At 35.9% G+C, this 27,982-nt stretch overlaps 3 protein-coding genes across 5 annotated transcripts in view; 1 reads left to right on the top strand and 2 right to left on the bottom strand.

Annotated features, from left to right (window-relative positions):
* Window positions 1-9,686, bottom strand: part of LOC134814776 (serine/threonine-protein kinase 33-like) — a 59,444-nt gene extending 49,758 nt beyond the window's left edge. For both annotated transcript variants that reach the window (XM_063822993.1, XM_063822994.1), the window contains exon 1: window positions 9,660-9,686. The gene's annotated coding sequence lies outside the window, so the exon portion shown is untranslated. The remainder of the gene's footprint in view (window positions 1-9,659) is intronic.
* LOC134814772 (stromal membrane-associated protein 2-like) overlaps window positions 1-21,051 on the bottom strand; it is a 90,601-nt gene extending 69,550 nt beyond the window's left edge. For both annotated transcript variants that reach the window (XM_063822986.1, XM_063822988.1), the window contains exon 1: window positions 21,028-21,051. The gene's annotated coding sequence lies outside the window, so the exon portion shown is untranslated. The remainder of the gene's footprint in view (window positions 1-21,027) is intronic.
* Window positions 321-6,926, top strand: LOC134814712 (uncharacterized). Its single transcript, XM_063822894.1, has 7 exons — window positions 321-387; window positions 3,221-3,652; window positions 4,448-4,543; window positions 4,705-4,848; window positions 5,707-5,802; window positions 6,059-6,189; window positions 6,918-6,926. The coding sequence occupies exons 1-7, from the start codon at window positions 321-323 to the stop codon at window positions 6,924-6,926; spliced, it is 975 nt and encodes a 324-aa protein (XP_063678964.1).
* Window positions 21,052-27,982: the final 6,931 nt, after the last annotated feature.

Below are 27,982 nucleotides of genomic sequence, written 5' to 3'. Positions count from 1 at the left end.
TTCGATGTATTTTGGACGCTGATTCCGAATTACCTGCTTTAAATATATAGGGCTGCTATAAATGTATAGGGTTGAAACGCTTGCCCAAGAAGTAATCGGCAAAAATTGTTTTGGTCACCCGTCACACGACAGGCTTGTAAAACACGAATTACGGTTATAGTGATCAGCTTCGGGGTCATGCCTACTGGAAGTGGATAGGATTAGGGTTTATAAAACCGTTTCGTTCGGCTGCAAATCCACAAATTCATTTAATTCACGTGATAGCACTCTGGCGAGTTAATTAGTTTAAAGTTAAACATCGATCTTTCTAACAATGTAGAATGGCAGACATGCGGAATCTTCAAACGAAGTTAATATTCCTACAAATCATCTCGCTATCTCTCTGTGGTAAGCTAGGTACGTGACATGTGCATGCATGAGCTGCTATTTTACTTATCATTGATCAAAAACATATCAATAATTTATCGTTATAGAAAATAGAAATATACCACAATTGTACCCGGTGAAATGAGATAGTATAGTATTAAATATGTTTCACCAAAACCAAAAATTGGGTAGATTGGACCATCGACCGGATCTCCTTTTTTTTCTCAAATTTATACAAAATGATACCGGGAATGAAATCGGTCGCTCGTTTTCCCCATCAATTCACGGCCTGCAAATTGTAACGAATTTAAGTTTACTACATTAATCAAACTCAGTAGAAATCCTTTTGAGCTGCTTTCGGGCTGATACTTGTGTACGTCGGGATAAGAGCTGTAGATAAGTAGATAGTGTGTCCAATGAGGTGAAGTTTATCCAGTAGAAGTGCGAGTGTTGAAAGTATTATCTTTGAATTGACCACAGGGTGACAGGGATCAAACAGAAAAGAATCAAGACCTAAATGATAACATTAAATATCCATCTGGTGTCACTACAATAAGTTCAAATTGTTTAATTCTCGGAAATTCACTCCTCTCTTTGCTTCATGCTAAATCTAACAGCTGAAACAAACAGGGGTCTGACTCTGAGTTAACAACTTATACTCAAAACGGCATTTTCTAGATGTCTCAGCCTACATATCATAGACTTAAGTGCTGTGGCTTGTGTAGTTACATTATCTATATCTGATTGGAGATACATCTATTGTTAAATAAGTGTTTTGTTTAAATATAACTTAAAACTAAGATCTTGATACTAGTGACCTCCGTCAATACAATTAACGCTCTAGGGAAAAAAGTTTGCTGTTTTTTAGCATTGTAACCAGTAACAGTCTGTATGCTTTGATCCTCCGCAAATACAACAAGGTGTAAAGATCTAAAATATTGGATTATAAAAGATAGCATAATATGTCGTTGTAAGAAAATTTTTTACAGATCTGGTCGCATAAATACTGCTGCCTATCGAGCGACGGCAAGGCACCTAACAGGCAGCGAAGTAATCGGGAAATGAAGTTAGCGGGAAAAATTTGAATTACATGGTTCCTGCAAACCGGATAACAGGTTAAATCAAATGATTACATAATATACTGATTAAAAGTTTACCATAATGATATTTATGCGATGTATCGCATAAAAGTATACCTTAAGATCAATAAATTTGGTTCACAATAAATTTGGTTACAAACATTTTGGTAATACCATAATTTTAGTCACAAATTTCGCAAATTTGTATACTACCTATGGGAAAAGGAAGTAAGAGCCATACTATGACTGTTGTCACGAGTACAGGCACGGCCTCTTAACACACTGTGCTATTTGTCAAGATTTTAGGCTCGATCTCTAAACATACTATGATAATTGGAATGAAAATAGTAAAAAGTGAGTGCTGTCACGTCGGCCTGGTGGTTTAGTGGTTTTAATACATTTACTTCCCACACGGACGACTGGGGTTCGATTCCCAGTGGGGACCAATTCGGTTCCCAGTGGGGACCAATTCGGTCGGATGCAGTTCGGCCACCAAACCATGGTTTGATGCTTTCATTAGAACTTCTATTCGAAAAAACTTTTGGCGGAAAAAAATTTTAAATTTTCGAAAGTTTTTTCAAAAACTACCTGTGTGTTTCAAGAAATTCCGATCATTTTGAGCCAATAAAAATGTTTATGAATTTTGGTAATTAGTAACTATCCAATTATCTAATTGTCTGACATGAACATTTGTCTTACAAAAGTTTTTCTCGTCGATATGATAATAACCCTCTATTAATTCGTATCCTTCTACGATGTTCACAGCTGAAGATATTTGACAAACAAGAAAGGAGGTAAAAAGTGGTAAAAGTGGCAAAAAGTGGCCTTAAGACACGTCGACAATTTAGGAAAAGTTGGCCACCCGAATGAAACTTAAAATTGAACCTAAAAACGTCATAAATCCTTTGGAAGCTTTTTCTAATTCTGTCAGTAGATTGATTTTTTAGACGGATGTTTCTGTACTATAGTACTATCTTTGCACTCTGCACTGCAAATGTCCATATCACGCAAAATATTGACCTTATTAGGTAATCGTGACGTCACGTTATCCATAACAGTTGGCACGAGTACTGAATCAATAGACTGTGCCTGCAGTCACTTCAGGCACGGATTATCAGCTAGGTTCGACTTTTGACGTATCCTTGGCACGCCCTATAAACACACTACGTACATATGGTCATTACATCTGACCGCACCATGACAACAGTCATGGTGACAACGGATGATGATTAATCACTCTACACTCGAGTGTCACGTGACTTTTTTAACCCATTCTTTAGCTGGTTCTGAACGAGTTTTCGGTACCCTAACCCTCTAATCTGATCCCTACCCTAACCCTAACCCAATCCTTAACAAAAACATATGCTGAAACCCTAACCCTAACGAGAAATTAGACTAACTTCCTTATACGGTCATATCACGTGATCGATACAGTTTTTCGCCAATATCTCGTCAGGAGAGCATTTTAACCCTATGTCATGGGGGTGATTCGGAATCAGCTTTCGAAAATACATCGATTTAAGTTGGTTACAACCATCGGGGGCCCTTTTAGAACAATCTCGAAGGTTGACTGTAGAGTGATTTAGCACGCTCGGGTGACAACAGTCATGGTGACAACAGTCATAGTATGGTCGGGTCCTTAAATTCTGAGAATAAACTATGGGCGACATTCATACATTTCCTTTACAATTTTGCTAGAACACCTCTTCTTTAAATTCATGATATTCATTAATCGTTGCTGATCAGTAGTCATGAATTAAACATACAATTAACAGGTTGGTTACCAGTCGAACGTGAGGTGCAAATAGAGTGGGATCTTGAGTCGACACCTTTAGAAATTAAAACTAATAGTGGGCTGAGGAGTGGCGAAGCGGTGAAAGTGCGCTTCTACTCTTCTATAATAGATTATGCAGGATTAGTCCAGCTCTACTTCGACTCTACTCCACAATACAACCTCGGCTACTGCAACACACCCTACATGAACCTCCATGTTAATCCCCCCTCTCCTACTGACAAGGTGTGGCGTATCACTCTAACCAGAACTGCAGGTGTTAGACTAGTGATACACTGTAACGAGGTAGAGGTGCTCAACATACTGATCTCTCAAGCAACGTGTAGTGACAGTAGTTGGAGCACGTACTGGAACAGAGACGTGACAAAGATAAAGTTCTTTTCCTCTGACTCAGCATCTGATTACTACGGACCAGGTGACTAATAACAACAAGCTTTGGTTTAACAAACAATAACTTTAATTTAAAAATAAGACAACTTGATGATTCTCTCGTAAGCTCGTGATTACGTGTTTTCTGTCTAAATTTTAAGTATGTTATTTAGTTGTTTAACATAAACGCATATAGTATAGGATATGGGATATAGGATAGTAAATAGTTAGTACATATTGTTATGTATAACTTAATAAAGTGGTCATCATTTTATCATTTACTGTTCTCCGAATGAAATGAAATCATATTCTTTCAGATTGCAAAATAGCTAACTATGATTTAGAAATATTGCATATTTTGTAGTAGACATCATGGAGACAAGCCATTTTCAGCTATTAAGGTTGAAACAATTATCAATTGAAAACTGATGTTTTTACAAAATATCTTGAACATAAGCAGTAAGGTATTTTACCAAACAAACTCAAAACTTTTTTGGTTCAATATTTATTTTGCAGAGTTTACACAATATGTGGATTGTGCCATATAGTTTGTTGATGAGCCGAATTTTTAGTTTTAATCCTAATGACTGATAGCAATTTAAATTAGTATTGGGCTTAGAACCAAGAAGGAAAATTTGTGGTGAAAATTACAAGAACCGTAAGAGTCTGGGTGGCAATAATTTCCTCGAAAAATCGTGGAATATGTGGATATTTAATTTTTCACATATTGTTTTAAATCTAATGTTATTGTAACGCATCTGAACTGTACTTAAATAGTTATACAATAACGATTTTCTTATCTACCACTACGATTTGCCAGTTTTAACGTTATTAATTCCAGGGCCGTGTGCAGAAGGAACATATCGGAATGATGCTATGACAAACTGTGAGACATGTGACGCTGGATTGACCCTAAACTCTGACAAAACAGCCTGTGGTAAGATAACTTTAAAGCTTATATTTAATATTATTGTTGTGTTTTAAATTTGAATTGACTGTGCTATAATAGAATGAAAACTGAGGATATTGGTACTCACAATAACTTCTAAATAAGGTAGTTCAAACGAATTGCTGCTTAAAGATTTCCTAATTCTTCAGAGCTATGTCCAGCTGGAAGCTACAAGAACATTGAAATGAACACATGTGAAGAATGCCTTGATAACACGATCAGTTCAGAAGGAGCAGCCTTGTGTACAACTTGTGAACTTGGCCAGGAACGAAACTCAGGGAGAACAAAATGTGGTAAGAATTGTTAACAAGAACCGAGCTGAGATGATTATATCTATATAGATTATAGATGGGCAAAGATAGGATAAGGGTTAAGACTAGACGGGATAAGGATAAGGCGCCAGATTGGGCTTAGAATCAAGAAGGCAAATTTGTGGTACGAAAAGACAAGAACCGTGAGAGTTTGGGTGGTAATAATTCTAACAAAAACCGTGGTTGTGTGGATATTTAATTTTTTACCTATTGTTTTAAATCTTATGTAATTGTAACACATATGAAGTGTACTTATATAATAACGATTTTCTTATCTTCCACAACGATTTGCCATTTTTAACGTTATAATTGTAGAGCCGTGTGTAGAAGGAACATATCGGAATGATGCTATGACAAGCTGTGAGACATGTGACGCTGGATTGACACCAAACTCTGACAAAACAGCCTGTGGTAAGATAACTTTGAAGCTTATATTTAATATTATTGCTGTGTTTTAAATTTGAAATAACTGTGCAATTATAGAATGAAAACCGAGGATATTGGTACTCACAATAACTTCTAAATAGAGCTGAGATGATTATATCTATATTATATAGATGGGCAAAGATAGGCTAAGGGTTAAGACGGGATCAGGATAAGGCGCCAGATAGGGCTTAGAATCAAGAAGGCAAATTTGTGGTAAGAAAAGACAAGAACCGTAAGAGTCTGGGTGGTAATAATTCTATCAAAAAACCGTGGTTGTGTGGATATTTAATTATTCACCTATTGTTTTAAATCTAATTTGATTTAACACATCTGAAGTGTACTTATATAATAACGATTTCCTTATCTTCCACAACGATTTACCAGTTGTAATAATATATAACGTTATAATTCCAGAGCCGTGTGGGGAAGGAACATATCGGAATGATGCTATGACAAGCTGTGAGACATGCGACGCTGGATGGAAACCAAACACTAACAAAACTGCCTGTGGTAAGATAACTTTAAATTTTATATTATTGTTATGTTTTAAATTTAATTTAACTGCGCTACAGAATGGTAAATTGTATACAGTATTTGAGACTTGGACCACCGAGCAAACGATAGTATAGTTATATTTGAGGTTGCTTGAAAGGGTTCGGGTTGGGACAGGAAAACTAAATCGCGGAACTGCGGAAGAAAACACAGGAAACCGTCAAAATAACCCTTATTAATCAATTTAACGTGATTTAATATGACATATCGACAGTGAGCTGTACGGGACTGAAGCCTGAGTGGAGAACTGCGATCAGAACAACAACACAGTTCCCAGTAGTCCCAGGAACCGTGGTGGAAGTGAATTGTGTTGACTCCAGAGCTCTCCATAAAGGGAGCAGCGAGGTGACCTGCACCTCAGGAACGGAATTTATTTTCGATTTTAATGAACCCGAGTGTGTAAATACAGGTATTGTAGAGGCGGATATGCTAAATGACCATAATCATCACTACAAAAGGATAACTAAACTCTTCGTACAACCAGGGTAGTATCAGCATAACTGACGAAAGGGGGTAAAATAATGTCGTAAGGGGGAGAGTTGGTTAATGGTTATATTACTATAGAAAACTGATTTAATTTAATCTTACAGTTGATGGGCTATGACAAATAGCTCAGATGATACTGCAATCTAACTTAGATATCCAAATAAGAAAATGTGTGTTTGAGTTTCCGGATGGAAAAGTATGACAGCAGAAACCCAGTACCCATAAGTCCCCAGAAAAGTTATCGAGGTAACCTGTTCTGAGATCCCAACACAACAGCATTTGACAAAGCAAAATAAAATGTAAAATCAATTTAAATTCAAAAATTTAACAAAGAATGCATTTTCATTATAACATAGTAAAACACTTTGTTTCATAAATATATTCAATTTAAACGAAAACACTTAATACAATCGTGAGATGTACGTAGAATCCAGCTCAAACATAAACCCTTGATGATATAGTCTAGCAAATATTAGATACTAACCGCAAATCTGGTGATATCCATTTCAAATAACAAAAACCAGAAGATCTTCATAAGGTCTAACGATAATCTACTCCTATCTCAAGTTAATAATTAACAACCCCAGGAACAATGACGATGATGTATAAAGTCTATACGAATGTCGACAGAATAGAGATGAACAGGAAGAAAGAGAGAGAATATCACCTCCAATTAATTTATGAGAATTTAAGGTTAGTAAGAAAAATGTCCACTTAAAGTGTTTGTTTTTTTTTCGTCATATACTGCAACACTTCTATTGTGCTGAATTCCTAAAATTCAATTGCTGTTTAAAACACATTGCTATTATGAAATGAAATGAGGTATTTATATCCCGATCATATGATTAACCAACAACACAAGGAAGGTTGTTGTTAAATGTTAACCATGTCAGAGTGGCTGACTGTGAGTGATGTGAGCAAATGTGTAAAAGTAAACTAAAGTATAACTCATCATAAGGCAAAGACAAAATTAAAGCATCTTAATTATTTTCCAGTTTAACTGTGACCAAATTTTACATTTTGAACATGAACCGTGTTGATTACCAGAGATTACATGTACAATACCAAAAATATTGTGTCACTCGGCAATAAAATCACCATTTCAGAATACAGATTACAAAACGAGCTTCATGGCATTGATAAGTGATGAATACCCCGATAAAAGACACATAACTCCATCACTGTGAGACATATTTGTGTTTATAAAAATTTATTAACATTATTCAATGTTAAATACATATTATTTATAAATATGTATTTTTTTTAATCTAAAACTTTTCAAACAATACATAATTATACAGAATTGAATGCTTCTAAATAAACCCAGTTATAAAAGGAAAAAACCGATATAGCCCTAATTTTCACTATCCCAGAATATCGAAAGCCAAATTATGTATTGAGAGAGGGGTAACCAAAACACGGTAGTGTGCAGTAAATACCACACCCGCAATAACATTGGGCCCTAGCAACAATTAATTAATCAATGAATCAAAACATATAATATTGTACTTATAGAAAATATAAAACTCTCAAGGCTCCTTCTCCGAGCTAATGACTCTAAAGTTCCTGATTACGTGAACTTTGTCCGGCTCTGCTGTCCTTTTATTGAGTAGCTGGACGACAACTTTGTTGTAGGCTATTCTGTATGCAGCTGATCTATCAGGAGTTATGTAAACAGAAGTAAACCCGTCTACATGTCTTAATAACTTAGTCTTGCTCAAGATGGTACGAGCTTGATCTGAGCTTGACAAAGTGAATTTAACTGGTCTGACTCGTTCACTTGTGTCCTTTCCAACTCTATTACATCTCAAAATTTTTGGTTTTTCGTTGAGATGGTCCAACAAAATACCAGATACCTTAGCATCCAAGTTCTCCTCAGTCTCTGGGATCCCAAATATAATCAGACTTTTACTTCGATCTTCTTCTAGGGCAACCCTTTTTACTGCAGCTTGGATTTTCTTCGGTGCAAAGGCGTTTTTGCACGTGTTTTTCAACAGAGACGAAAAGGTCTTAATCTCTTTCTGAGCTGCACTTTTCACAGTTCCAATCTCGTCATCCTTCTTCAAAGCTAACTTCTCCTGCAGATCACTGATTTTTGTCATATCTTCTTCTTGCTTAGAGAGTAACTTCTCTTGCAGTTCTATGATCTTATTCGCATCTACTATTTTTTCTTTCCTGAACACCCTGTTGTCGGTAGCTGTTTCTGTGGCAGATTGTAACAATGGACCACAATAATCGTTCAGCAAACAGCACACTGTCTCTAGCCATTCTGATAAACTCTCTCTAGGCACACTTCTCTGGTTCAGTTTGTCAAATTGCACATCATCGTTGTGTTCGGCACCGATTTTACTTCTAATCTCCTTGAAAATACTGTTAGTTGCCATGTGTATCTGATTCACATACTCCGTAAGGAACTGGCCATTCATAACCATAGCATCATCTAGCATATCCAAGTGTTCATTCTGTAGCGGCAAAGGCATCGTACACGTTGTACAGAAAATGTACAAACAATGTATACAAATCTACAAAGCCAGAGAGATAATTCAACGCGCACACAAAACTGCTGATAAGAGAGCTACAATTTAGCAACGAATGTAAAAGTGTAATATCGGTTTAACATTAAATTAAATTCAAAATCTATTCAAAGATTTAGCAAAGGTGTGATGTATTGCTATTATATCATATTATAACAATTTGTTTCAGACCCTTGCTCAGTGCTCACTGCTCAGCGGGAACGAACCTTTCAACTGAAAAGACAAAATGTGAATCCTTTGTTGACCATTTTACGAGCTGTGAGCAGTAAGTACAAGAAGCGAAAGATTACTCTTTTCGTCGAAATCTTTCAAAAAAACTGCTCAATCAATATCCAAAAAATTGTAACATTATAAGGCTTATATCTTTATATTAATACTTCTCATACAAAGTTACAAGAAAGTCTTCATGTTATGCAGTGGCAAAACGTTGCCTGTTGGCGCCCCCCCCCCCGCCGAAAAAGCGCCCCCCTGTTGGCGCCCCCTCCCCTTTTGGTACCCCTCCCTAAAATTGAACAAATTAGGTGATTTGGGAGAATACGCCGGTAAAATCTCTAAAAAAGTGCGTTTCTAGAGCAAAACGCGCAGTTTTGCTAGTGCTTAAGTTAAGTTTTCGAAATTGTCCCACATTCAAACGACGATTTGGCGCCCCCCCCCCTAAGACGGCGCCCCCCCCCCCCGCAGTCACGCACAGCGGGGTCAGCGGGGCCCTTTGTTACGCCACTGATGTTATGTATCCTGGGTTTGGACAGGATGATATTACCCGCTTAAAATATTTCCATCGCGTTACATAATACTCAATAAATGTAATAGATTTGTAGTGTTGTAATTAGTTTTCAACTGCTGAAGTTTATCCAGCCCTAATATATAACAACTTTAGAAAAGCAAAGTTATTTGCCTTCGTTTTTAAACCAACTTTCAGCTTAATCAGCAGCTACAATTACGGTACGTACCTATACTTAATAAGTAGAATCTAGTTAATTGTTATTACATACACCATTGATAGCTTGGTAATATTGTCTAGCAAATATTAGAAACTGACTGGAGATCCGGTGCTTTCCATTTCAAATTTGGCAAAAGCGAGAAGATCTTTATATTATCGTAAATTAATGATAATTTACTCTTATTTTAAGTTATTAATAACCAACTCCAGGAACGAAGACGATGCAGTATAAAGACTATACGAATTTTCAACAGGTAGAAAGAAAGGATATCAGCTTCAACCAATTAATGAGAATTGATGGTTAGTAATTGAAGGTTAGTAAAATGACCTTTTTTAAAGTGATTTTTCGTGATAACACTTCTATTGTGCTGAATTCCTAAAATTCAATCGCTGTTTAATACACACATTGATATTATCTAACTTATTTTGAACTTGACTGTGATCAAATTTTGAACATGAACTGTGCTGATCACCAGAAATTACATGTACAATACCAGAAATAATGTGTCACTCGGCAATCAAATCACCATTTCAGAATACAGATTACAGAAACGAGCTTCATGGCATTGATAAGGGATGAATACCCTGAAAAAGACACATAACTCCATCACTGTGAGACATGTTTGTGTTTATAAACATTTATAAACATTATTCAATGTTAAATACATATCATTTATTTACCAAAACCCATAATCATGGGTAGAGTGGACCGCTGCCAGTGTCTCTCTTTCCCAAACAAAAGGAAATGATATTAATTTGATTGACCGTTCTCAAATGCAAAATGATACCGAGAATGAAATCGGTCGCTCGCTTTTCCCATTCATTCACGGCTTACGAATTGTAATAATTTTCGATTGATTACATGTCAATCAGATGCTGTAAAAATCTCTTTGGGTTGCGTTCGGGTCGATACCTAGTATTTCGGGGTAAGGGACAAGGGTGGTAGTTATTACTTATTGAACAAGCTGAAGTTTATTGAATCTTCATTGCCGAGTACAGCTGCCTTGGGGTAGTTCTTCTTAATCTATTAGTATTACAATTGTAAATGAATGGGAAAAGCGAGCGACCGATTTCATTCTCGGTATCATTTTGCATTTGAGAACGGTCAATCAAATTAATATCATTTCCTTTTGTTTGGGAAAGAGAGACACTGGCAGCGGTCCACTCTACCCATGATTATGGGTTTTGGTAAAATATCATCTCTTTTTGATTATAATGTCAGGGTACTTTATAAAGTCGAAACATAAACTGATATATTCATTAATAAGGAGGAAGTTTCAACGATTTCGAAATTTTTCCTTTAAAAAACATTTCCTTGTGTTTAGGGAAGCATATCGGTCGATCACTGACTGAATATGCCACTTAATACTCATTCAAGTTGGCATTAAATTCATATATAATGACATTAAACTGTCGTGGCAAAGCAGAATTTGTTGGAAATCACGAATGAGCAAAATTCTCACCTTTCGCACGTGCAAACTTTGAGCGGACGTTGCGTGCGCATCCAATATTGAATCGCCGTAAATTTTTGCATGTAATTGTATTATATATAGTTTAATAGGCATGCAAAGTTTCAAATTATTTCAAGAAGAACTGTAATCACAACGGCACTCTAAAGTAGACAGAAAATGACGAAAACAGCAATTTTCAGTGATTTTAGCAATTTTCTATCAATTTGGGCGTGTCCCCACGTGTGCAACTTTTCGATTTTCAACTTTAAAACTAGCCTAATGCACAATTTATACCTATAGGAAGCTGAACTGAGCTCCACAACCCAAGGCATGGCCCAACACCAGAGAATACTAAATCGCAAAATTGACGTTTTTATAAAATAATTCTTCAAAAAAGCACAAACTTCAATGACGAATATCTTTATGAAGGAGCAAGCTAGAAAAACTTTCCGGTAGATTTTCAGAATGCTTGAACAATTATCTAAGGTAAAAATTTCCTCAGATTTTGAATACAATTACTCCTTAATGGTTTAAAATTAATTTTAAAAGTTATTACTTTGTCAAAAATCAAGTTTTAAAAACGGTTAACTTGATGACGTCATCAAGGGGTGTTTATGACGTCAAATAATTTTTTTATACAATGTAAACTAAAGTGTAAACAATTATTTGCAAGACCTGTGGTCGGAAATGGCTGTATCTTTTATACTTTTAAATCTATGGACACCTAAATACAGGCTACAATTGACTGGCAAAGCGTCTATCCCTGAATATATGTATATGTATATATATGTATGTATGTATGTATCACGACAATCTATCGTAAAACAGGGGTTCTAGAAAACCCATTTCCCGATGCTCCTGAAACCTGAAACTTTTTTTGCAGTCGATTTGGTCAACGTCTAGACGCCCTGAAAAATTTCAGATCTCTAACTCAATTTTAAGATGGTTTTTAAGGCACCTGAATATGGCGATTTTGGGTTTTTTACCGAATTTCGTATAACAGTGCTGGCGAGTATTTTATGCAAATTTCTTAAAAATCTCAACATAACTATTTTTTATTCCTGTCATCTTTGACATCAAATTAGAATGTTTTGAACTAAAAATAAATCTGCTGAACGACTTCCGATGAGTCTTAATGCCTGAAAAACTCCTGCCGGAGGCGGCGGCCTTCGGCCGCCGCCTCCGGCCGGAGTGCACGCTTCGCGTGCACAAAAGAGGCTTGTAACGTGTACCAAAGGGGGTATAATAGTAAAGGGGGTATAATAGTAAAGGGGGTATAATAGTAAATGGGGAACATAGTATACCCACAATAAATGCAACGGTCGTGCTTGCCAGCACTGTGATAAATATGTATTTAACATTAAACAAAATTCAAAATATATTCAAAGATTTAACAAAGTTTTGATTTTTTGCTATCACATCATATAATAACAATTTATTTCAGATCCTTACTCAGTAGGAACGAACCTTTCAACTGACAAAACAAAATGTGAACCCTTTGTAAACCTTTTTAGGCAGCTGTGAATAGTAAGTACAAGAAGTGACAAATATTTTTCTCGTTTAAATTTTTCTATAAACTGTTCAATAATTATTATCTCATGAAATGTGATCATTTTTACTTTTACGTTCCGAACACGAAATGTGGTGTTTACCAAAAACTACATAATAACAAATTTTTGTCACTCGACCATTTCAGAATCCAGGAACGAGCCTCGTGATATTGAAACGACAATCACGAGAAAAGACACAGACCTCCGCCACTGTGAGATACTGCTGTAACCAGACATTTTAAGCTATCTTAATGAACAATTTGACTTGTATCAACCTACCACCGAAGAAGGTAAACATTGTACACTGTACCGAACAGTAGAACCGGTGTCCCTTTTAACATTTTAAGAAATGCAACCGATTGATAAATGGAATCGGATTAATCATTTTAAACGTTTTAGATAAATCTGCATGTATTACTATTATATCATATTATAACAATTTATTTCAGACCCTTACTCAACAGGAACATTTCAACTGACAGAACAAAATGTGAACCCTTTGTAAACCTTTTTAGGCAGCTGTGAATAGTAAGTACAAGAAGTGAAAAAAATATTCTTCTCGTTTAAATTTGTCTACAAACTGTTCAATAATTATTATTTCATGAAATGTGATCATTTCTACTTTTACGTTCCGAACACGAACTTTGGTGTTTATCAAAGACTATTATACATATAATACCAGATTTTTGTCAGTCTACCATTTCAGAATCCAGGAACGAGCCTCATGATATTGTGACGAAGATCTCGAGAAAAGACACAGACCTCCGCCACTGTGAGATACTGCTGTAACCAGACATTAGCTATCTTAATAAACAATTTGACTATATCAACCTACCACTGAAGATGGTAAACATTGTACACCGTACCGAACAGTAGAACCGGTGTCCCTTTTAACATCTTAAGAAATGCAACCGATTGATAAAGGGAATCGGGTTAATCATTTTAAACGTTTTCATAAATCTGCATGTATTGCTATTATAGCATATTATACCACTTTATCTCAGACCCTTACTCAACAGGAACGAACATTTCAACCGACAAAACAAAATGTGAACCCTTTGTAAACCTTTTTAGGCAGCTGTGAATAGTAAGTACAAGAAGTGAAAAATATTCTTCTCGTTTAAATTTTTCTACAAACTGTTCAATAATTATTATTTCATGAAATGTGATCATTTCTACTTTTACGTTCCGAACACGAAATGTAGTGTTTACCAAAAAGTACATAATAACAGATTTTTGTCACTCGACCGTTTCAGAATTCAGGAACGAGCCTCATGATATTGAAACAAAGATCTCGAGAAAAGGCACAGACCTCCGCCACTGTGAGATACTGCTGTAACCAGACATTTCAAGCTATCTTAATGGACAATTTCACTAGTATCAACCTACCACTGAAGATGGTAAACATTGTACCCCGTACCAAACAGTAGAACCGGTGTCCCTTTTAAGATTTTAACAAATGCAACCGATTGATAAATGGAATCGGATTTATCATTTTAAACGTTTTCATAAATCTGCATGTTTTGCTATTATAGCATATTATAACACTTTATCTCAGATTCTTACTCAGCAGGAACGAAAATTTCAACTGACAAAACAAAGTGTGAACCCTTTGTAAACCTTGTTAGGCAGCTGTGAATAGTAAGTACAAGAAGTGAAACATATTCTTTTTGTTTAAAATTTTCTACAAACTGTTCAATAATTATTATTTCATGAAATGTGATCATTTCTACTTTTACGTTCCGAACACGAAATGTGGTCTTTACCAAAAAGTACATAATAACAAATTTTTGTCACTCGACCATTTCAGAATCCAAGAACGAGCCTCATGATATTGAAATGAAGATCACGAGAAAAGACACGGACCTCCGCCACTGTGAGATACTGCTGTAACCAGACATTTCAAGCTATCTTAATGAACAATTTGACTAGTAATAGTATCAACCTACCACTGAAGATGGTAAACATTGTACACCGCACCGAACAGTAGAACTGGTGTCCCTTTTAACATTTTAAGAAATGCAACCGATTGATAAATGGAATCGGATTTTTTTGAGAGATAACTTTAAATCATTTGAACGTTTTTATAAATCGGCAGTCACCGAGAAATTTAGAGATTTATTTTGAAATTTAAAAAATAAATGTTGTGTGGAGTGTGATTATTTTCTTTAAGGTGTATATTATTACTTACCATTTTTAACTGATGTTTTTTACAATAAGAAATTTAAATACATTTTACTTTACAATTTACATTACTTTTTTAAAGTACTAATTTAAAAGCACAGAGTTGTATTACTTTTGACTTTTCAGTTTTACATTACTTCGCTAGTAATGACTATGATTTGTTTCAAACAGGTGCAATAGTTAAATGTGTAATCTCACAACTCTCTTTCGAATAAAACATTTCAGCAAGGCCATAAAATAATACATCATATACATATGATAAACAAATAAATAATTGAACAAGGTACTATAAGAGTATAAGTGTTTCTAAACTCACCATTTAAACAAAATGTCACTATAAGACCCAAAATTAGTGGCTCACGACATGAACTTATTGGCCAAAATTAAAGAGTGAGAAAATATTCTGTTTAAATCATTTATGGCAGAAATCGGCCAAAATATTGCGAAATTTACTATTTGATAGTCTCAACGAGATACTATTCAGATTATTATGCTAATCATGTTTAATTTACTAATTTCGCTAATTATAATAATTTTGCTAATTATAATGATTTTGTTAGTTATAAGAATTTTGCTAATTATACTAATTTTGCTATTTATACTAAATTCGCTAATTTCACTAATTTTGCTAATTACACTAATTTTTCTAATGACACAAATTTTTCTAATTATACTAATTTTGCTAATTATGTTGATTTGATAATTATACCAATTATACTAATTTTGCTAATTATACTAATCATACTAATTATAATAATTATACTTATTGTACTAATTATAATAATTGCATTAATTTAACTAATTATAATAATTATACTTATTTAAATACCTATTATACTAATTTAAATACTAATTATAGTGTTTACTCACCACACTGATTTTGATATGGATGCATACGGCGTTACTCCGGCTCCAGCTCCAATTAAAACCGTAGTCTTGTACTTGAATATGTCCTGAGATCATAGAATGGAAGGTGAAACTCACAGGTTTCTTGTGAATAATAGCAGATACATTCTTATCGATTATTCTTTGGTTGACTGGTTGGGCTATGAGTTTATTATAGGATATAAAGCAAGTCGAGTTTGCACAGAAAATGTGGATTAAGGTCCATCAACTGCTATTTTAAAGTTCAGCTCTACTCTCTTTCCCTCTTTGGTAGAATGACCGGCTACAGCTTTCAGTAGGGAAGCTGTATAAATAATTGGGTTAGGTAATATTTTTAGTTTTCTTCAAACTATGTCTTCAAAAACTGAACGAAAGCTTAAAAAGATAAACTGGAGAGAACAGGACATATTATTAATTGACACAACAATACAATTTACTACTAACACCAGGTAAACATCCCGGTAATAACTCACCTGTCATGTCCAGTCACCCGATTTCCTGATATGCACGGAGAGATAGTCCTCTTTAGGAGCTGAAGTTAGGGTGAAGGGATGCCACTCAAATATAGACAACTCACTACATTGCAGGAACACGTACTGGGGAGGATGTAGTGGGTTAAGGTGAAGGGATGCCACTCAAATATAGACAACTCACTACATTGCAGGAACACGTACTGGGGAGGGTGTAGTGGGTTAGGGTGAAGGGATGCTACTCAAATATAGACAACTCACTACATTGCAGGAACACGTAATGGGGAGGATGTAGTGGGTTAGGGTGAAGGGATGCCACTCAAATATAGACAACTGACTACATTGCAGGAACATGTACCTACCTACCTTGGGTACCTTGGTGCTGTAGGGAGTAGAGATCAAGCTGCTTCAGGTGCTCCCAGTAGCTAAGATGCTTGTATCCTGCTATTTTTGCAGTGAATGAGCGTTGGATCGACTCAATCATGATTATGTCACACTGCAGGTGAGGCGACCAGAGAGCACAACAATACTCGACAATAGAGCAGACTTATGTCTTTAAGAGCATCATCATCGTGTCTTTGTCTCTGGTAGAGAAAGTTCTCAGTACCCATCCAGCTTCGCTCGCTGCCTCAGAGGACTTTCTTGTGATGTGTTGACGCCAGGAGAGATCACTGTCAACATACACACCGAGATCTTTCACGGCATCATCAGAAGATATCGATGCACCAAATGGTAAAATGTAGGGTTTCTTTAGCTCAGGGTTCTTACTATGCTGGAGAAGTTTGAACTTACTTTCGTTTAGCTCCATGTTGTTTGCTACTGCCCATCGCACTATTAGACTGCACAGAGATCTTCATTCTTCCTGGATACATTTGCAGTCGGACGGGGAGTTCAGCGAACATTTTTAATTAGCTATGCAAATGTTTTACAACTAGGAACAGGTCGTTTATATACAAAATGAATAGCACATTAGCAGTGGGCCTAACACAGTGCCCTGTGGTACCCCACTTAGCACCTTCGGCGCGAAAAGTGGCATGCAACGTATGTCAACGACATGTTGGGTTCTTCCACTGAGGAAGCTCTCCAGCCAACGGTGGGCGTTGCCCTAGATACCGTGCATATGGAGCTTCTTCAAAAGTATAGCGTGATCTACCTTATCGAAGCTTTAAGTTTAAGAGGTCGAAAATACCAAAATCTAATTTTTCACACCTTCAAAAGTGTTCCTTGTCCAATGAGAGGCCTTCCATCTGACAGGTAGCGTGCAGGACATCTGGATATCACTTGGCGATTTCTAAACATATCAATGGATGCTTGGTGTTGTTCATGTGACCTCCGTTATAAACGTACTGTATTTTTATAAGTATCAATGACAGGCGAGCTCCAGGCTGAAGCGTGAAAGGAAATAAAACTCTCAGTCTCATAATCAATGGGTAAAGTGGTAAAGTAGCATGATGGTAGTGATACATAGATTGGCAAGAGCCACACAAGTTTACTTGATCCCAGTCGTATAAAATTTGACCGCAGGGGGGATCAGCCCTCTAAATGGCTAAGAACTGTCACGGGTCATACCACGTGACAATACCTCGTGACTACGTCACTCGGATATCACGTGTATAGACACACCGGAGCCGTGCTGTAAAGGGCTTTATAATCTTACTATATATAAAGCGAGACGATATATATGGATTATGGATGTGTTTATCCGTACCATTTTACTAACACCACGGCATCAACTTTATTAATGCGACTTTCCGCAAAAACCGTAAAAGATATTCATATACAACTGAAACTTTTGTGATTGGGTCAAATGCTTTATTGGCCTCCAAATCAGCATGAAAAAATAAAAATTGGCCAAGGAATAGGAGGTTAGAGCCCAAAATTTTGACCCAGCATTAATGTGACCAAAACTATGAAATAGATGCTGACTAACTTTGTTATAAGTTTAACAAGTTATAAGAGTAAAATCTACTTTCTCTACTAAAAATTAACTCTCCATCTTTGGTGGTCATATTGCAGAGTTAAGATTCTTCGATTAAAATAATTCGCTACTCTCAAGTTTAATTTCTGTCTGCTTCTATAGCTAATTCGTTTCTGCAATGTTTAATCGAAATTGAATAAATTATATGCTTCGGCGGCTTAAGACAGAAAAACAGAAGATAAAGAAAGAGAATTATTTACAACTAGAAGATATTCACTAAGTATTCAATATATTCATTTCAAGATTAAGTAATATATCACTACGCTTCTTCTGCCGAAAAAATTATAAAAAATAAATTATAAAATAAGAAAGAGAACATCTATGTAATAGATAAATACTTTTTTAATGATTTTTTATTATAATTTTTGTTCTTTTTATATATTTTTCTTATTATAATGAAGAAGTCAGTAGTATGTATGAGGTTATTGTAGATATGCAGTATTCAAGAAGCCGACCCAGCGGACTTCAGTTTATTCAGCACTTTCTTTTATCTTTACTCTTATTTGTACTCTTATACAGTCCCTCCACTTTGTTCTGTCGCAGCACTGACTCTGTTTGAAATTTGCCCCCTCAAACTTAACGGAACTCTCCTCCTCACTGGGGCCAGAAACCTTTCTCTCAATCCCCCACTTCTAGAGATGATGATAACAGGATTCAGGGCTGAACCTAGAATCGGCAGCAATGTCCCAAACACTGCTATAAAAAGAGTAAAATGATCACGGTATTTTAGTCCTAACAGCATTGAAAACAGATATCCGTAGAACGCAGAGTTACAGATGACAAATAGGGATGACATGAGGATAACTGTAATGGTCACGTGACGTTGATTGGAGCTAGCTGGGAACTGACTTGATCTGTGGAGAGATATGACCTGCAGAATGTACGTAATAATGATAATAACGACTGGTATCAGGAAAGCAATCACCAGGAGCGTCACCACTGTGCCGAACCATTTTGTTTGACCATTTGGAAATCCACCTGCAACCATAGTTGCCAGACCGGAGCCCATAACAGCGTACTTAACATAGAAACCCTTAGTGAACCATTTTTCCACGATATAAACCTGATATATATCAAGTCCAGCAATGACAATCCAAGGCACAACATACAGAACATAGACCAGTATCACCATCTTTATCTTGATCTGGTGGAAGGGTCTGAGGATCATGACTGTCCTGGAAACAGCGAGTACTAAGTTGTAGAATACGGACGATCTGTAGCTTATCTGGGTGAGAGTGAAGCATACTACTGTGTTATGGTCCAGAGTTGCCTCGCTGATTAGATCTCTTGTGAAGAGTGAGATTGCTATGGACTGGTGTATGACCCCAACAGCAGTCAGAATATCAGCCCCTGATATCATAATATAAAGGAGTGGGACTAGGGAGAGTTTGTTTTTCCGGTAGAAGTTGACAACAAAGATGTTGAGGGTGATTGTAATCATACTCAGTATTACACAAGGTACCCCGGTGATGAAGTATGGTTCCAGAGTTTTGGGGTTCATCGGGTCAAGGATGGTAAATGCGTTTTGGGGAGACTACGCGTAGATACTACGCATACGTATTTCCCGGTGATAAATTACGTATTTCAAATTAAGTTGCAGTAACGCGCGAAGATATATATATATAAATATTACATTACAGTATATGGAATCGTGGCCTAATTGGTTAATACGCTAGCTCCATAGCATCAGATAGCGAGTTCGAGACTTGGATAGGATCATTTTTTCCCATACTTTTGGCAATTATGAATAACTAATGAATAACTAAAAATACCTCTGTAATATAACTAGCAAGGTGAAATGAAATCGTCTTCCGGCCGAAAAAATTATTGTAGCCGTTTTAAAAATTTATTATAACCGTTTTTTCTTTCCAGGCTGGATTCCTAGTCACTTTTTAAATTTATGCCACTGGGAAGTCCGTGTTAATCCGGTAACCGGTTTCAAAATTCAAGCAAGAGAGACTTGTGATCTTAGTCTGCGAATATTGTAATAGATAAAAATGCACTGGAACTGGGTCTCGGTTGAAAGTCTATTCCTCGAGGGAGGCATAACTGCTTTATACCCTTAGAAGCTCTGCTTTGCAGCAGACTGACTGATTGGTTGGTTCAGCATAAGAATAGCAAGTCGCTGCAGCGTTTTCATTCGAGCACCGTAAAGTCTCCAAAACGACTGTCAGTATTGCTATATACCACTGAGCCAGCGACGCACGCGCAAATATCACTAATCTGTAATCACGTATTTCCATAGAGATACGCGCGTATTTTGAAAAATTTTACCATCAAAGAATTTAAGCGCCAAATTTTGCCGTATTTCACGTATTTCTTAGAATTTTTGAATACGGCGTATTTACAGGCGATTTTTTGACGTATTTACCATCGATGCATCGGGTTACCTGTGGTGTGCGGTGCTTTCTGTATTGGATCAGTCACATTTCTGTTAATCAATGTGAATTAGATAACTTGAATCAGGTTAAGAGTTCAGATCGAAGTGATAACAAATTCGAATAGGTTGGTAATTACGAGGGACGAGGCTCTGCTATACAATATGCTGTGCATTACAAGAAGAAGATTAGTCTGATTATTAAAGCTGAAAAGTAATAAAAGTAATATTACATATAATATGATACAAAGAAAACTCCATTTACGGACGTGAGGAGAGTTAGGACTCCTCAATAACTACATTAAATACATTCCTTAACGGTAACGGCCTCAATAAATGTAATAGATTTGTAGTGTTGTTAATAGTTTAATCGTTGTAATTGTAGTCACCGCCCATAAAATTAGATTAAGTTTTGAAAATATGGAATTATAAATTGTCTTAATCAAAGTTTTAAACACAAAAAAAAACTATTAAAGAAGAGTATGTTCTTTAGCTCACCAAGGAACAGCAATGTGGGGAAAAAATAAAACCTATCTTAATAATATGGAGTCCTCACTCTGATTAGAGATTTGAATAACTAAACCTTGTCATAAGCCACATATTTTCTTTTGTTTTTGCGACCTCATGAGGTTTATTTGAGCTGATAATAAGTATATAACTTTGTATGAAAAGCATTAATAGTATTTGACCAAAACCCATAATCATGGGTAGGGTGGACCGCTGCCAGTGTCTCTCTTTCCCAAACAAAAGGAAATGATATTAATTTGATTGACCGTTCTCAAATGCAAAATGATACCGAGAATGAAATCGGTCACTCGCTTTTCCCATTCATTCACGGCTTACGAATTGTAATAAGTTTAGATTGATTACATCAATCAGATGCTGTAAAAATCTCTTTGGGTTGCGTTCGGGTCGATACCTAGTATTTCGGGGTAAGGGTGGTAGTTATTACTTATTGAATTAGCTGAAGTTTATTGAAACTTTATTGCCGAGTACAGCTGCCTTCGGGTAGTTCTTTTTAATGTATTACAATTGTAAATGAATGGGAAAAGCGAGCGACCGATTTCATTCTCGGTATCATTTTGCATTTGAGAACGGTCAATCAAATTAATATCATTTCCTTTTGTTTGGGAAAGAGAGACACTGGCAGCGGTCCACTCTACCCATGATTATGGGTTTTGGTCAAATATCATCTATTTTTGATTATAATGTCAGGGTACTTTAATTTTATATAGTTGAAATACAAAATATAAACTGATATCTTCATCAAATTCAATAAGGAAGAAGTTTCAACGATTTCGAAATTTTTCCTTTAAAAACATTTTCTTGTGTTTAGGTAAGCATATCAGTCGATCACTGACTGAATATGCCACTTTATACTCATTCAAGTTGGCATTAAATTCATATATAATGACATTAAACTGTCGTGGCAAAGCAGAATTTGTTGGAAATCACGAATGAGCAAAATTCTCACCTTTCGCACGTGCAAACTTTGAGCGGTCGTTGCGTGCGCATCCAATACTGAATCGCCGTAAATTTTGTCATGTTGGTGTTTTATATATAGTTTGATAAGCATGCAAAGTTTCAAAGTATTTCAAAAAGAACTGTAATCACAACGGCACTCTATAGTTGACAGAAAATGACGAAAACAGCAATTTTCAGTGATTTTAGCAATTTTCTATCAATTTGGGCGTGTCCCCACGTGTGCAACTTTTCGATTTTCAACTTTAAAACTAGCCTAATGCACAATTTATACCTATAGGAAGCAGAACTGAGCTCCACAACCCAAGGCATCGCCCAACACCAGAGAATACTAAATCGCAAAATTGACGTTTTTATAAAATAATTCTTCAAAAAGCACAAACTTCAATGACGAATATCTTTATGAAGGAGCAAGGTAGAAAAACTTTCCGGTAGATTTTCAGAATGCTTAAACAATTATCTAACTTCAATATGTCCTCAAATCTTGAATAAAATTAATTCTTAATGGTGTAAAATCGATTTTAAAAGTGATTACTTTGTCAAAAATCAAGTTTTTAAAACGGTTAACTTGATGACGTCATCAAGGGGTGTTTATGACGTCAAATAATTTTTTTATACAATGTAAACTAAAGTGTAAATAATTACTCGCACGACCTGTGGTCGGAAATGGCTATATCTTTTATACTTTTGAATCTATGAACACTTAAATAAAGGCTATAATTTACTGGCAAAGCGTCTATCCCTGAATATATATGTATATCTGTATTTTACCAAAACCCATAATCATGGGTAGAGTGGACCGCTGTCAGTGTCTCTCTTTCCCAAACAAAAGGAAATGATATTAATTTGATTGACCGTTCTCAAATGCAAAATGATACCGAGAATGAAATCGGTCGCTCGCTTTTCCCATTTTATTGAATCTTCATTGCCGATTACAGCTGCCTTTGGGTAGTTCTTCTTAATCTATTACAATTGTAAATGAATGGGAAAAGCGAGCGACCGATTTCATTCTCGGTATCATTTTGCATTTGAGAACGGTCAATCAAATTAATATCATTTCCTTTTGTTTGGGAAAGAGAGACACTGACAGCGGTCCACTCTACCCATGATTATGGGTTTTGGTAAAATATCATCTCTTTTTGATTATAATGTCAGGGTACTTTATAAAGTCGAAATATAAACTGATATCTTCATTAATAAGGAGGAAGTTTCAACAATTTCGAAATTTTTCCTTTAAAAACATTTCCTTGTGTTTAGGGAAGCATATCGGTCGATCACTGATTGAATATGCCACTTAATACTCATTCAAGTAGGCATTAAATTCATATATAATGACATTAAACTGTCGTGGCAAAGCAGAATTTGTTGGAAATCACGAATAAGCAAAATTCTCACCTTTCGCACGTGCAAACTTTGAGCGGACGTTGCGTGCGCATCCAATATTGAATTGCCGTAAATTTTTGCATGTAACTGTTTTATATATAGCTTGATAAGCATGCAAAGTTTCAAAGTATTTCAAGAAGAACTGTACTCACAACGGCACTCTAAAGTTGACAGAAAATGACGAAAACAGCATTTTTCAGTGATTTTAGCGATTTTCTATCAATTTGGGCGTGTCCCCACGTGTGCAACTTTTCGATTTTCAACTTTAAAACTAGCCTAATGCACAATTTATACCTATAGGAAGCAGAACTGAGCTCCACAACCCAAGGCATGGCCCAACACCAGAGAATACTAAATCGCAAAATTGACGTTTTTATAAAATAATTCTTCAAAAAAGCACAAACTTCAATGACGAATATCTTTATGAAGGAGCAAGCTAGAAAAACTTTCCGGTAGATTTTCAGAATGCTTGAACAATTATCTAAGGTGAAAATTTCCTCAGATTTTGAATAAAATTACTCCTTAATGGTTTAAAATTAATTTTAAAAGTTATTACTTTGTCAAAAATCAAGTTTTAAAAACGGTTAACTTGATGACGTCATCAAGGGGTGTTTAAGACGTCAAATATTTTTTTTACACAATGTAAACTAAAGTATAAACAATTATTTGCAAGACCTGTGGTCGGAAATGGCTGTATCTTTTATACTTTTGAATCTATGGACACTTAAATACAGGCTACAATTGACTGGCAAAGCGTCTATCCCTGAATATATATATCACAGTGCTGGCAAGCACGACCGGTGCATTTATTGTGGGTATACTATGTAACCCCTTTACTATTATACCCCCTTTACTATTATACCCCCTTTGGTACACGTTACAAGCCTCTTTCGTGCACGCGAAGCGTGCACTCCAGCCGGAGGAGGCGGCCGAAGGCCGCCGCCTCCGGCAGGAGTTTTTCAGGCATTAAGACTCATCGGAAGTCGTTCAGCAGATTTAATTTTAGTTCAAAACATTCTAATTTGATGTCAAAGATGACAGGAATAATAAATAGTTATGTTGAGATTTTTAAGAAATTTGCATAAAATACTCGCCAGCACTGTTATACGAAATTCGGTAAAAAACCCAAAATCGCCATATTCAGGAGCCTTAATAACCATGTTAAAATCGAGTTAGAGATCTGAAATTTTTCAGAGCGTCTAGACGTTGACCAAATCGACTGCAAAAAAAGTTTCAGGTCTCAGGATAATCGGGAAATGGGTTTTCTAGAACCCCTGTTTTACGATAGATTGTCGTGATACATACATATATATATACATATATTCAGGGATAGACGCTTTGCCAGTCAAATGTAGCCTGTTTTTAATTGTCCATAGATTCAAAAGTATAAAAGATACAGCAATTTCCGACCACAGGTCTTGAAAATAATTGTTTACACTTTAGTTTACATTGTATAAACAAATTATTTGACGTCATGAACACCCCTTGATGACGTCATCAAGTTAACCGTTTTTAAAACTTGATTTTTGACAAAGTAATAACTTTTAAAAATGATTTTACACCATTAAAAAGTAATTGAATTCAAAATCTGAGGAATTTTTTATCTTAGATAATTGTTCAAGCATTCTGAAAATCTACCGGAAAGTTTTTCTAGCTTGCTCCTTCATAAAGATATTCGTCATTGAGGTTTGTGCTTTTTTGAAGAATTATTTTATAAAAACGTCAATTTTGCGATTTAGTATTCTCTGGTGTTGGGCCATGCCTTGGGTTGTGGAGCTCAGTTCTGCTTCCTATAGGTATAAATTGTGCATTAGGCTAGTTTTAAAGTTGAAAATCGAAAAGTTGCACACGTGGGGACACGCCCAAATTGATAGAAAATTGCTAAAATCACTGAAAATTGCTGTTTTCGTCATTTTCTGTCAACTTTAGAGTGCCGTTGTGATTACAGTTCTTCTTGAAATACTTTGAAACTTTGCATGCTTATCAAGCTATATATAAAACAATTACACGCAAAAATTTACGGCGATTCAATATTGGATGCGCACGCAACGTCCGCTCAAAGTTTGCACGTGCGAAAAGTGAGAATTTTGCTCATTCGTGATTTCCAACAAATTCTGCTTTTTAATGTCATTATATATGAATTTAATGCCAACTTGAATGAGTATAAAGTGGCATATTCAGTCAGTGATCGACCGATATGCTTACCTAAACACAAGGAAATGTTTTTAAAGGAAAAATTTCTAAATCGTGGAAACTTCCTCCTTATTAATATTAATGAAGATATCAGTTTATATTTCGACGTTATAAAGTACCCTGACATTATAATCAAAAAGAGATGATATTTTACCAAAACCCATAATCATGGGTAGAGTGGACCGCTGCCAGTGTCTCTCTTTCCCAAACAAAAGGAAATGATATTAATTTGATTGACCGTTCTCAAATGCAAAATGATACCGAGAATGATATCGGTCCCTCGCTTTTCCCATTCATTTACAATTGTAATAGATTAAGAAGAACTACCCAAAGGCATCTGTGGGGGAAAAGCGAGCGACCGATTTCATTCTCGGTATCATTTTGCATTTGAGAACGGTCAATCAAATTAATATCATTTCCTTTTGTTTGGGAAAGAGAGACACTGGCAGCGGTCCACTCTACCCATGATTATGGGTTTTGGTAAAATATGTGTATATAAATAATAAATAGTTGTTGTTTGGTTTCCCAAAGAGAGTGCTCGACTGCAGTTAAGCAGGAGCATTATAATTCGAACAATTGAAACAAATCAAATTGGCGGGCAAACGATCCGTTTCATGATATGTATAAAAACAATACCAATCATCAGTGCACTGATGATTGGTATTGTTTTTATACATATCATGAAACGGATCGTTTGCCCGCCAATTTGATTTGTTTCAATTGTTCGAATTATATGTGTATATATATAGATAGATATCACGACAATCTGTCGTAAAACAGGGGTTTTAGAAAACCCACTTCCCGATGCTCCTGAAACCTGAAACTTTTTTTGCAGTCGATTTGGTCAACGTCTAGACGCCCTGAAAAATTTCAGATCTCTAACTCAATTTTAACATGGTTTTTAAGGCACCTGAATATGGCGATTTTGGGTTTTTTACCGAATTTCGTATAACAGTGCTGGCGAGTATTTTATGCAAATTTCTTAAAAATCTCAACATAACTATTTTTTATTCCTGTCATCTTTGACATCAAATTAGAATGTTTTGAACTAAAAATAAATCTGCTGAACGACTTCCGATGAGTCTTAATGCCTGAAAAACTCCTGCCGCCTCCGGCCGGAGTGCACGCTTCGCGTGCACGAAAGAGTAGGCAGTGCGCCATCGACCGTAAGACGCGCGCGCTGACCATTGAATGGTTTTTTAGCTCGTATTTCGGCCAGCACATTATTTCGGAAACAATCAAAAAGTTATAATACTTCCCATATAACAATTTTGTTGAAATTTGGTCAGCTTACGTAAACACTTATGTTCTACTGAACCTAAATTAGTTTGAGCAATTTCGATGGTCAGAATTTGAGTTATCAACGAATTTATACCTATTTTATCATTTTTAGACCTCTTAATCAAGGCCAATCTCTCCAAACTAAATTAGGTTCGGTAGTTAAGTATGATTAGAAGGTTCTGACAAATTTTCAGCATGATTTATGTTCAGGAACCGAAGATATGACCGAATAATACGACAAAAATCAACGAATTTCGCCAAATTACGCGACTTTTACACCTAATTTTGCTTGCTAAAGCCGCGCACCATCAATTATGGCACCTAGGCGAAACTCACTGATCATTCCAAAAAGGTATGACAAATTTGGTACTGTGAAAATTCTCACAGTCTCTAGAAAACAATGGTACAAAAATTTTGAAAATCCGAGCAAGTTTATTTTTATCGTGCACCCCTTAGAAAGAGGCTTCAAATGTGTACCAAAGGGGGTATAATAGTAAAGGGGGTACAATAGTAAAGGGGGTACATAGTATACCCCAAATAAAGACACCGCTCGTGCTTGCCAGCACTGTGATATGTCCCGACAATCTGTTGTAAAACAGGGGTTCTAGAAAACCCATTTCCCGATGCTCCTGAAACTTGAAACTTTTTTTACAGTCGATTTGGTCAACGTCTAGACGCCCTGCAAAATTTCAGATCTCTAACACAATTTTAACATGGTTTTTAAAGCACCTGAATATGGCGATTTTGGGTTTTTTTACCGAATTTCGTATAACATGCTGGCGCGTATTTTGCGCAAATTTCTCAAAAACCTTCACATAACTATTTCTTATTCCTGTCATATTTAGAATTAAATTAGAATGTTTTGAACTTAAATATACCTGCTGAACTACTTTCGATGAGTCTTAATGCTTGAAAAACAATAAAGGGGTATACTAGTAAAGGGG

Source organism: Bolinopsis microptera, chromosome 5 (assembly GCF_026151205.1).
Source record: "Bolinopsis microptera isolate Bmic1 chromosome 5, MBARI_Bmic_1.0, whole genome shotgun sequence".
In the NCBI taxonomy this organism is placed as follows: Eukaryota; Metazoa; Ctenophora; class Tentaculata; order Lobata; family Bolinopsidae; genus Bolinopsis; species Bolinopsis microptera.
Note: the sequence above shows the minus strand (reverse complement) of the source record. Positions and strands in the feature narration are given on the sequence as shown.